The sequence below is a fragment of the Accipiter gentilis genome, chromosome 21 (genome assembly GCF_929443795.1).
Source record: "Accipiter gentilis chromosome 21, bAccGen1.1, whole genome shotgun sequence".
NCBI lineage: Eukaryota > Metazoa > Chordata > Aves > Accipitriformes > Accipitridae > Astur > Astur gentilis.
The window spans coordinates 18334045-18345907 of record NC_064900.1 but is presented as its reverse complement, the minus strand read 5'-3'; the positions used below and the strand labels follow the sequence as shown (position 1 = coordinate 18345907).

General features: G+C 49.6%; 1 protein-coding gene across 3 annotated transcripts in view; it reads left to right on the top strand.

The window, feature by feature from the left end:
- Window positions 1-1844: 1844 nt before the first annotated feature.
- CADM2 (cell adhesion molecule 2) overlaps window positions 1845-11863 on the top strand; it is a 677296-nt gene continuing 667277 nt past the window's right edge. For all 3 annotated transcript variants that reach the window (XM_049825025.1, XM_049825026.1, XM_049825024.1), the window contains exon 1: window positions 1845-2262. In XM_049825025.1, the coding sequence (XP_049680982.1) occupies window positions 2202-2262 (61 nt within the window). In that variant the 5' untranslated portion in view covers window positions 1845-2201. The remainder of the gene's footprint in view (window positions 2263-11863) is intronic.

Below are 11863 nucleotides of genomic sequence, written 5' to 3'. Positions count from 1 at the left end.
ACAGATCCAGCAGCTTAAAAATAAGGTATTCTGATTTCAATAAGAGGTTTAGGCAAGAGGTGAATGATACCGTGTAAGCACCAAATGAGCAAACACGAAGAAGTAGCCTGCCATCTTGGATTTCTTACATTCAGTGTCTAACCTTGTAGACCATAAGCAATTTAGGAGTACCAGCTGAACGCTACAAACCCTCCCAAAGCAAGCCCTCAAATAAAAAGCCTTCTCCAAGCCGTTCAGGGGCCAGGAAGTTGCTTATTGCCATTGTCTGGGCACCTCACAAGAAGAGCCGCTCTTGTTGCTACTGTGGAGAAGGTATCTATACACGTTCAATTCTGAGGAGAGCGGGGACCCAGACAAGTCTTCTTTCACCTGCTGCTTTCAGGGAGACGGGAGCAAAAGCAGAGGGAGGAGAAGGGGCTTTACGCCGCCCTCGCAAGGACCCAAGCAAACCGGCTGGGCCCTTCCCGCTGCCCGCAGCTGGCGGGTACTTCCCCCCGGTCGTCCCTGCCGGCGATGCGGAGGAGCCGGCCGCTGGCGGCCCGCGGCCTGGGAGGGAGGGAGGGAGGGAGGGAGGGGAGCCGGCCCTGGCACCCCCGCCTCCGTCACCTCCAAGTTACTCTCGCCACGGGGGCAGCCGGCGGGGACGCTGGATTCGCGCCGGCGTCCCAATCCCACGTCCCCGCCGTCGGTGCGCCCCGCCCCCACCGCCGGCCCCGCCGGCCGGCGGGCTCCGGGCCTCGCTCCTTCCCGTTCCGCTCCTTCCCTCTCCCTCCCTGCCGCCCCGCCGCCCATCCGCCGCCGCGGCTGGCGGCTGTCCCGCCGCGCAGGGAGGCCGCCCGCCCAGCGCCCCGCCGAGCCGGGGCTCACCCGCCCCGCCCCGCCCGCGCAGCCTTATCGGGCGCTAACGGTCGCGCCGCAACCGCAGCCGCAGCCCGGGGCGCGCGGCGACGGACACCTGCCACTCCTCCCCGGGCGGGGCGCGAGCGGCCTCCCGGCGCGCGGCCGGCCTCCCCACCGCCGGTGCGGCAGCCGGGAGCGCCGGCCCCGCCCCGCCTCCTGGCGCGCTCTGCCCCGGGGCGGTGCCTCCTCTCCTCAGGCGCCCGCTGCTGCTGCTGCCGCCGGCTAGCCCCGCGCCTCGCCGCGTGCGCCGCCGGCCGCTACTTCAGGACCGGGTCTGGACAGCGCCCCGCCGCCCGCCTCCCCCGCCCTCCCCCCCGCCCCGTTCCCCGGTCGCTCGCCGCCCATTGGCTGGAGAGCCGCCGCGGAGCCGGCTCTCCTCGCGATTGGCCCGAGCCGGCTGCCACTCAGCGGCGCAGGAGGTAGGGTCTGTCACCTCGCTCGCGGCTGAAGACTTTGAGAAACGCCCGTTTGTTTTGTAACCTGCCGTCTCGCGCCTCCCCTGTCACCGCCTCATTGGCGGACCGGCCGAAGCCGGGGTCTTTCTACTGGACAGCCGCCGACGCCAGTCACACGCCCACCTGAGGGGGCGGTGCGGGGGCCAAGGGGCGTGCCGTGCCGGTGGAGGTGTGGCCGAGGCGGTGGCAGGGGCGTGCCCACGGCACAGGGAGGGCCGGGGTGTGGCCCCGGGGGCGGGGAGAGGGGCGCGGCTCCCGGCAGAAAGGGGCGGGGCGGGCGGCGAGGGCGGGGCGAGGCCAGGGGAGCCTCGCAAGCGGAGATTGCCCTTGTGTCTCGAGCCGGGAAGCGGCTGGGAGCGGAGCGGAGCAGCCCAGCCTCCTCGCGCGCCGCGGCGCCAGCGCAGCCCCCCCCCCCCCCCTTTCTCCCCCCCCCCCCCCCCCCCCGCTGCCGCCGCCCGCCAGCGGGACGGGACGGGCTAGGAGAGGCGAGCAGACGGACGGACGGACACGCCGGCAGGGGCAAGGGGAGCCAGCGGGGGCACCCGGCACCGCTCCGCGGGGGGAACCTGAACCTGCCCAGCAGCGCCGGAGCCAGCGGAGAGGAGCCGCTCCCCCCTCCTCGTCCTCCTCCTCCCTCCCCAATCCACCCCCGCGACCCTGGTCCTCCTCCTCCTCCTCCTCCTCCTCCTCCTCCGCATCCCACTGGATACAGCGAGGGAGACACTGCGGCGGAGGCGGCGGCGGCGGCGGCTCCTGCGGGGGGAAGGAAGCGCCCGGAGAGCGGAGCGGCGGGAGGCTGCGGATCTGCGTGCCTGGCGCCCACCCAGCCCGAGGGGAGCCCCCAGGATGCGGCTGAAGCCCGGCGCACTCCTGCGCTTCTACAGCCTCTGCGGGATCCTCGTTCAAGGTACCGCCTCCTCCCCACCCCTGCCCCGCGCGCGGGGAGGGACCCCGGGGGGCACCGCCGCGGCCCGGGGTATCCCAGGCCCCCATGCCCCCCCGCCGCCCATCCCCCCCCCCCGCCCCGCTCCTGACCCTCCCTCCCTCCCTCGCCCCTCATACCGGCTCCCCCTCCCCGCCGCCCTCTATCTCCCCGGGCGCCCCCAGCCTCCCGCTCCGGTAGCGCTATCCAGCGCTAAAGCGCCGCACGGTTGTTAACCCTTCCTGCCCTTCCCCCGTCAGCTTCTTCCCGCCCTCCTTCGCCCTCCGCTCCCCCCCCCCCCCCCCCCCAACCTCCCCCCCGCCGCCAGTCGCTCGCCAGCCCCTGCAGCCACCCCTTCAACTCCCCGTCACCTCCCCGCTCGCCCGGCCGCCGCAAACGTGCCCCCGAAAGTGCGAGTGGAGCCGCAGCAGCGGCGTGCGCGCTGCAACAACATCCCGGGGAAACGTGCGGGCTCCAGCCGTGCCTCCCCGGCGGGGAGACGGGGGAGTTGGCGGGGGAGGCGGGGGGGGGGGGTCCGTGCCTCGATCGCGCCGCCGCCGAAAATGCGTGTCTGTATGTGAGGTATAAAATACATGCGTAGGGTAATCGGATGAGCCGGGGGTTCGGAAGCGGATCCCTTCACCATCCTGCTCCAGGCGGCTCATCCTGCAGCTAGTTTCCAGACTGAATGCATTCCGCTCTCCCCCCCCCCCCCCCCCCCCTAATTAACGTTACCCGTCCAAGTCAAATGTAGCGGCCGCCGCGGAGGGAAGCCCGCGGCAGGCTGCTAGGGTGCCGGTGACCGCCGCGTCTGCCTGCGGGAGATCTTCCCTCAGACCTCTCCCGCTCTGGGGGGAGGCGAGCCGGCGGCCGAGCCCACGGCGTTGCGCTGCCACCGAGAGTTTGCTCCCTCAGCGGCGGCGGGATGGCGGCGCAGCGTCCCCGTCCGTGTGCCGCCCGCCCCTGCCGCCCTGTGGGGCCGGGGCGGGGCGGGGGGAAGGCGAGGGTCGGGGATAGACGGCAACGGCCCCGGCCCCGGCCCCGGCCCCGGCCCGGCGGGTGAAACGGGCTCGGAGCCACCGCGCAGCAGCTCGCCGGCGGGCGCCCACTCCTCAGGGCGGCTGCGGGGGGACGGCGGGGCGTCTCGCTCCCCGGCCCTCGCTCGGCGTGCGGGGTGTTTCAGTTTGGGAGGGAGAAGCGAAGAGACGATTAAACTAAGTGACCTTGTAAGGTTGTTTCTTTTTTCTTCTTTTTTTTTTTTTTTTTCTCCTCTTTTTCCTCTCGCCTCCGTCGTGCCGTTTCGCGTCAAGTTTAATGCATTTCGCGTTTCCCTCGGCTGCGTCATTTGTCGGGCGGTCTCCGGAGGGAGTAGCGGCTGGCAGCCCGTAGCGGGAGCAGAGGCAGCCGCCCGGGTGCCCGAAACAGACGAGCCTCGTCCGTGTCCCCGTCCCCGTCCCCGTCCCCGTCCCCCCCCCCCATCGGCCAGGAACCTCCGAGTGCCCCCGCTCCACCTCCCGAGGAAGTTACCGGTCGTGGAGGCGAGAACGAAGGGAAGGGGGAGTGCGCTTGGCAACTGCGAAGGACAGTTTTCGTCGGGCAGGTTATTTGTATTCTTTACCAATGTTTATGAGTTGCCCGGTACGTCACTGCACAAGGAGCTGCTGTGTTGGTGCTATACAAGATTATTTATTGGGGCATGTGTGGCGGGCTGCACCTGGGGGTTGGCTCCTCTCTGCCTTTTACATTTCCCTGTGAATTGTCAATTCATTGCCCTGCAAAGGAGGGGGCGGGGGGGAAGCGTCTGGACTGACTTTCTGTCACCAATAAAATCGGGGCTGCTGCCGGGGGAGGAGGATTTGATCTTTCCTAAGATGCAATCAGCCGCATTCAGCGCATCGCAGTTTTGAGAGTAAACCAGTGATTAAAAACAGTGATGCCTTTCACAGCGGTTCAGGGAGTGTGCCAGGCAAAATGAAACTCTACGAACTGCATCAGGTAAAAAACATGTTGCAAGAAAAGGGGCGTAATACACGGCTGACTGTGACTTTGTGGAAATAACTAGATTGGGCCTGTCCTTGCAGATGGGGAAAAGCGACGCTTAACATGTTACCCAGCTTGCCCTTCGTGTGTATGAAACATCTCCCTCTTTTCAGTTGCTCACACAATTATTTTTTTTAGCTCCCGATTAAAAGTTAAGTCAAAAATACTTAAGCACTCTGTATACTGCACTTCAGCAGAGTGCTGTTTCAGGAGGCACTTTTGCTGGGCACTATTTAAATAAAAAAAAAAGGCAGGGGGGGGGAATATAAAGAAGCTGTAACCCTCAGACAGCAGTGAGAGGAAATAATTACTACTATCCTTCTCTCCTAAGATAAAGGACAATGGAGAAGAAGATGAGTAAATATTTTCTGGGAGAAGACTGTCCTGAATAGTGACTGTATCTCACAGAACATCAAATTCTTTTGGTCCACCTTATAGTGCTACTTCATAAATCTTGTTTTCTCAGTTTCTGCCATTTATTTTGGTACAGCTAGCAGACACAGTTACCATATTAGACACACTTCTTGTTGGCAGCTTTATACCTGCATTTAAAAGTAGTTTTTCCCTGTTGGCTTACTTTGCTTCCCTGAACTGTGTTATAAAGTTGCTCAATGGCTTTGTTAGATTCCTCCAATTTTCTGTTTGTGGGCCATGGGATGTGCAGGTTTTTCATCAGCTTTGTACGTGAATAAGATCTTTGTTCTGAGGATTCGAAGCACTTCTGGATTGTAACTATGGATTGTTCCTATTAGTGAAACTGAAGCTAATTAAGTTTTAAAGACAAGGTGACAAAGAGTCAAGCTGATGTGTGTCCTGTATGGAAGTGTGCCTTTCTGGCGTGATCTGTGGAGAGACTTGCTTAAGGAATCTGTGCTGAGTGCTGATGAAGCGTCAGCTGAGGCAAGAAGACATAGAATAATGCTTCTCAGCTTGCGTGTGGAATAGCATTAACAGCAAGCAGTCCCTTCAGAAAGGGGGCAAACAAGAAGTAAAAGAGTCCACTGTCAACTGCTTGCTGTGAAAGGGGAGTGATGGAGGTGGAAGAGGGAGTGATAACATGTTGAGCTGAGAAGCGGTTTGTCAGCTGAGTTTGGGTATGATATTAGTCTGCTCTGCCCTCTCTAGCGTTTGCTGTGAAAATAATAGGATCTCTGGCTGCTGTTGTTCTTAAGTTGTGCACTGTAATGATTCTGGAATACTTAAACAGTGCCCCAAGGGGTTAAACTGTTACGTATGTTTACAGTCAGCCTTACATTTTTGTTTCATTCTGATTGTTTTTTCTGCTTCATGAATTTAGCCTTCCTTAGACAAAATTTAACAGCTGGAGGACAGCATGTATTTAGAATAACTCAAGTACGTCATCTGAGCTGTTTTTATGCAACCTGACAAGTAAGTTCTTTACAATAAAGAGTTATCATGTGAGAAACTAATGTTAAAAATAGTTTTGTTGGATTCATAATACACAGATACAGGTTAAGATTATCCTGGAATTGTAGCTGCTGTAGCCCCCTGCTGTGTGATAATGCAAATGGCATCTAATGCCTTAACATGCTTTGCTTCTGAGAAGACACTGTATAGTGCTGTATGTGGTAGCAAATGATCTAGTTTCAGTAGTCTGTCAACACCAGGCAGATCTTCTCAACATGGTTTCTTCTGAGTCTTCCAATGCTTGCAACCTGTCTACTAATGACAATAATGTAGGGACACTTTAATTTGTCTGAAACTGTGATCACTGATGCAACAAATCAGTGAAGACAGATAATTGCTTACGGGTGAGACTCTTTTCTTCATAAGCCCAGATCTATTACAAGCAGAGTTCAAAAAAAAAAAAAAAGTCAAATATGCAAATGGGTACTACTCAGATCATCTAAGCTGATTTAAGATGAAGTTGTCATACATTACTTAATATCTTTATCTAGATTCTATTTTGAATTTTCAGTAGGATTTCTATGAGCAAAATCTTGGCAACCTAAAGCTGTATGCATAGGGATTGTCTTGATACCTAAGTGTTGTTACACTAATACAATGTACAAAAGTCAAAAGCATGTTGTTGTAATTCTGTAAGTTCTGTAGGGTACAGACAATTACAGAATAGAAGACAGTAGTTTTGATACAATCTTTATTTGGAATATTTTACCCATAAGCTGAAACTTGAAACATAACATGTATCACTCTACTTGATGGTGGCTGTTTTTATATGACTTCAGCCAATCTAACCAAGGCTTGGTAGGCTTATTAGCTGCTTAGTTCTCAGGTTAGTTCATATTTTATGAATTCTTTTGCTTGATTTCTTCATGTATTTTTATTGATAGTCATCATATAGCAGTTCATGTTCAGTTTTGGAACGTGAAGTAACTAAACAATCCAAATTCCCATTGATGACCTCACACAACTTCCCTGAGGAATACATGAATAGGGATCACTTACTCTGATAATATTTGTCACTCTTACACTCAAAATATTTGAGTTTCTATTATCAACAGTAAGCAGTTTTGTGGTCTCTCACTGAAGAAGTAACTCCACAGAAATGTTGATCAAGAGAAGCACCTCTGCTGAAACAAATACATTTTTCTTGTTTACTTTCTTGTTAGTTATCTTTTAATTTTTTTTTTTTTAAATTTCAGAAGTGTAAGACAGTGAATCTCCCTCTGCTTTTAAATTTACTTAATTGTTGGTTGCAATTCCATTATAATGTACTATAAATGTCTTTAAGCCATAGTTTTTTGTTATAGAAGACTTAGTCCTCATAATTAGCTTTCCCGTCATTGTGGCCTGATCCTACTATTGACAAAATGTGTTGAATGTGATTACCCTTACTCTTTCCACCAAAGAATTAATCTTTTAATATTGCTATGCAAAGTCAAGATTGGATTTTGAGTTGTTTTTGTTGGTTTTTTTTTTATGTATGTGTCACAAATGGTGATTAAGTAACTGATGACAACTGTATGTATGGTAAAGAGATGGACATGGACATCAAGTAGCTGCCAAGAAAGTAACAGTGCAACCAGAGTGTGGCTGACTGCTAGAAGGATGATTCCCTCTTCATCTAATATTTGAAAAGTAGAAATAGAAGATGCTGTCATTGTCCTCTTAATGCCTTCTCCAAGAGAAAGAAGGAATACTTTAATTTTGTTTTAAAACATGAATCTAATGGCAGGCTTATTCTGTTAGACACTCTCAAAACAATAGAGGGTCTTCTCTAGGGAGAATGCCACTGACGTGCTTTTTAAAATACACATTCCAAAACAAATGTAGAATGGTAAAACTATTAGACATAGTTAAGTTTGTGTCTCCTGGGATTGCATCAATATTAAGTATGATCTTAATGAGCATATCCCTTCTTCCCAAGGATTTTCTGAGGTGTGTCTGAAAGGAAGAAAGGCACATATCAAATTCCCATGCAAGGGATAACTTGTAAAATCATGACTTCTCTCGGGAATCTGCCCTTGCACAATTTACCTTTCTACACAGTGAAAAAATTTTGAAAAAAAATTGAGTATTTTCAAAAATGAATATATGTGTCTTTGCAAAGTTTCTTAATGTTGTGGGGTTTTGTTTGTTTGGGTTTTTTTTGTTTTGTTTTGTTTCATTTTTTTCTATGAACCTATTTCAGGACTTTCCCTTCATTTTAGAAATGAAAATCAAAGACTAAGTCCAAATGATTGCAATTTCTCTTATGTTAATGCACAATAAGTTCAGGATGGGTGCTTTAAATGTCAATACGTAGGACACTATCATAATAGCATTTTAAGGGGGGAGATGAAGGAGCAGAGAACATGTATTTCAATGACAAAACAGAGTGCTAACACTGGAGGCTGTGTATTGCATCTTCCAGTGCTCTCTTTTAATACTACTGTTTTGCGTGTAGGATTTTCTAACATAGAGAACTTGGAACAGGAAAAAAGGATTTAGTGAAGAATGTAGGTAGTTATTTTTCTTGTGGATGGACTGGAAGACTCCCTGTTTCTTCCTTTAACGATGTCTGCCTACCTATTGTCCTATCTCCTTTCCCTAACATCTGTAAATGTGGAAGATAAGATTACACCTGTATCCTTTGCCATCCTTTCATTTGCAAAACTGAGATATTGGGATCTATGTAAGCCTTATTGAGGAGCGTTTTTGCTGTCTGACAAGTTTGGGATTTTTGAGGGAAAGACCATTTCTTCCTAACCATGAGCTGAGTTGTATTTACTGCTTTCTAGTTTAATCAAATGGCTCTTGGAGAGTGTGAATGCTTTTATAGCTTTCACATTTTAAGTAGCAGCAAATCACTTTAAATACAGCTTTACATTACTATAAATGCATAAATTTAACTTTTTTTCTATTTTGTAGTACTCAGTTTCGGATTCCACTTTTTTTCTTACACAGCTGTTAAAGATTATTAACTGTCCATAGGCAGCTGCTCTTCAGTTTCAGAAAAATAATTGGTGTATAGTCTGAGGTTCTTAATTTGAATTCCTAAAGCTCTTCCAGAGCTGACTGTTTCTTCATGTAAGTTTTTTTCACATAGAGTTACATTACTGAACTCCTCTCCAGCTTATTCTTTGTTTTGTGAATGGAGCTGGCAAAGTTTGTTATTTGTAAAACAGTGCATATCGTCATATATGCAGTATAGTGGTTGTCTGCATAGCTTTGATATTTCCTCTATCATCATCTTTCTGTAAACAGTTGTTGACTGCCTGTCTTTCTTTGTTGTATGAGAAGGATAGTGCGAGAGAGACTGTTGTCTTACGTTAGAGGTGAAAATATTCTGATTATATTTTAAACTTCTTATATACCACAATATTAATTAAACAATGATTCTAATCATGGTAATTCAATTGCCAAATCTTAGCTAAAGTAACCTGAGTATGCTATTACAAGCAAGAATAATTTGTGACCACATATGAAAATACAGTTACACTTTTCTGGGTATTATCAATACATAATGCATTGCGTTATTGCCATTTCTTCTGGCAGAAGCTGAATAGGACACAGCTGTACGGACCCATCTAAGTCTTATAACTCTGGCTTTTCAAAGTTCAGCACTGGAAACTCTACAACTGCAGCTGACTGACAGCTCTGAAGAGAATAAGGCCAAATTACTTCACAGCAGCAGTTGTAGTAGGCACTTTGGTATTTTCCATTTGTTCCGATATTTATCCCAAACTGACCTACATCTGCTGGATTAACAGTGTAACTTGACCTGCTTTTATTCCTGCTATGCTGTAAGGTAGGAAGGCTGTTCTGGTTAGTCCCTAACGAGGTAGGAAGCTGTACTAGTTAAAGTAGAAGCAATCAAATTTCTTTTAATTAAAAGATTGTACAAAACACATTTGTGATCGGTTGACCCTGGCTGGATGCCAGGTGCCCACCAAAGCCATGTTATCACTCCCCAGCCTCAGCTGGACAGGGGAGAGAAAATATAACAAAAGGCTCACGGGTCAAGATAAGGACAGGGAGAGATCACTCAACCAATTACCGTCATGGGCAAAACAGGCTTGACTTGGGCAATTAATTTTAGTTTATTACCAATCAAATCAGAATAAGTAATGAGAAATAAAACCAAATCTTAAAACTCTTTCCCCCTACCTCTCCCTTCTTCCTGGGCTTAACTTTACTCATGATTTTTTCTACCTCTCTCCGGGGGAATGGGGTTGCAAGTCAGTTCATCACACCTGGTCTTGCCGCTCCTTCCTCCTCAGGGGCAGGACTCCTCACACTCTTTCCCCTGCTCCAGCGCGGGGTCCCTCCCATGGGAGACAGTCCTTCACGGACTTCTCCAATGTGAGTCCTTCCCATGGGCTACAGTTCTTCATGAACTGCTCCAGCATAGGTCCAGGTTGCAGTCCTTCAGGAACAGACTGCTCCAGTGTGGGTCCCCCGTGGGGCCACAAGTCCTGCCAGAAAATCTGCTCTAGTGTGGGCTCCTCTCTCCGCGGGGCCACGGGTCCTGCCAGGAGCCTGCTCCAGCACGGGGTTCCCACGGGGTCACAGCCTCCTTCGGGAACCCACCTGCTCCGGCGTGGGGTCCTCCCCGGGCTGCAGGTGGAGATCTGCTCCACCGTGGACCTCCCTGGGCTGCAGGGGGACAGCCTGCCTCACCAGGGTCTTCCCCACGGGCTGCAGGGGAATCTCTGCTCCGGCGCCTGGAGCATCTCCTCCCCCTCCTGCACTGACCTGGGGGTCTGCAGGGTTGTTCCTCTCACAAATTCTCGCTTTTCTTTTTGCTGCTGCTGTTCTCCACAGGTTTTTTTTCCCCTTAAATATGTTATTCCAGAGGCATTATCACCACCGTTGATGATAGGCTTGGCCTTGGCCAGCAGTGGGTCCGACTTGGAGCTCTGTCGGGCATGGGGGAAGCTTCTAGCAGCTTCTCACAGAAGCCACCCCTCTAGCCCCCCACTACCAAAACCTTGCCACACAAACCCAATACAGTGTTCTAGTGTCAAGTTCATTTTCAATTTATCCCTCTCAAAGGCTTTTTTCTTCTTACCTGAGTGTTAACATGTTTTTTATATGTGAAGTTTAAATCTTGACATGCTAGTTGGTGCTTCATTGTGATACATTGATGGATGTAAATTGAAGAACAGTGAAGTCTCCATTGGTTTGTGCAGTTTTTACAGGAAAAGTAAAACTTCGTTTGCTATCTGAAAACACTTGTTCACGCTCTACGCAACTGAAAGAGATTTTTTAGATGTTCAAATATAAAAAAATGTCGAACCGCAGCTGTTTGCAAATTGTAAAATAAGTGTAGTGACTAGAGATACTACTCACTAAACTGATTTCTAATCAAGGATTAACAGAGTATCTCAAATCTGTGACAGGTCATAACATGGTATAATATACTGGAATATACTGTAGTATTTCCTTTACATGAATTCTTTTGTTAACAAATCTAAAATAATTGTAGTGAAAATGAGAGAACTTCTTTTCTGAATGTTTGGAGGAAACTTTAAACTAACATTGCAGGTTTTTCATGAGCTTAAGTGACGTGTGAAATACTGTGTTCATTAGAGAAAGTATGGCATTGTGGTTTCCTCTTAACTTTACCAGTTTTTAACTTTTCAATTGCACTTCCAGATTTCTAATAATGTTATTGTTGTCTTTTGTTGTTATTGTTGTCTTTTTGTTGGCTTTTATAGTGTGGCCTTGTAATGCTATGAAAAATAGGTGATATTTGGACTAATATAGCAGAAGCTATAAGTACCATCTTGCTTAATGATCATTTTGGTTAATGAAAAATGATATCTGTACAGTCAAAAGGGAGTCACTTCAATTTTAAATTAAAGCCAATTGTAGCAAAATTAGCAACGCCTAACATGGAGGAGCTTTTCAGAACTTAAATATCAAGTCCGACGATTACTAGGACATTACATATTAAAAGAGAGCATGTCTCATCTTTTGGTATAAAAACAAATTAGCAGTAAATTAGCTCTACAGGCTATGCTTTCTTTAAAGGTTGGAGTCCTGAATCGAACATGTTACAGTCTTAGGATATATCTCGACTGCTGCTTGTGTTCAAATATGTATCATCTTGATTATGTTTACATAAGTAGTGTATAAT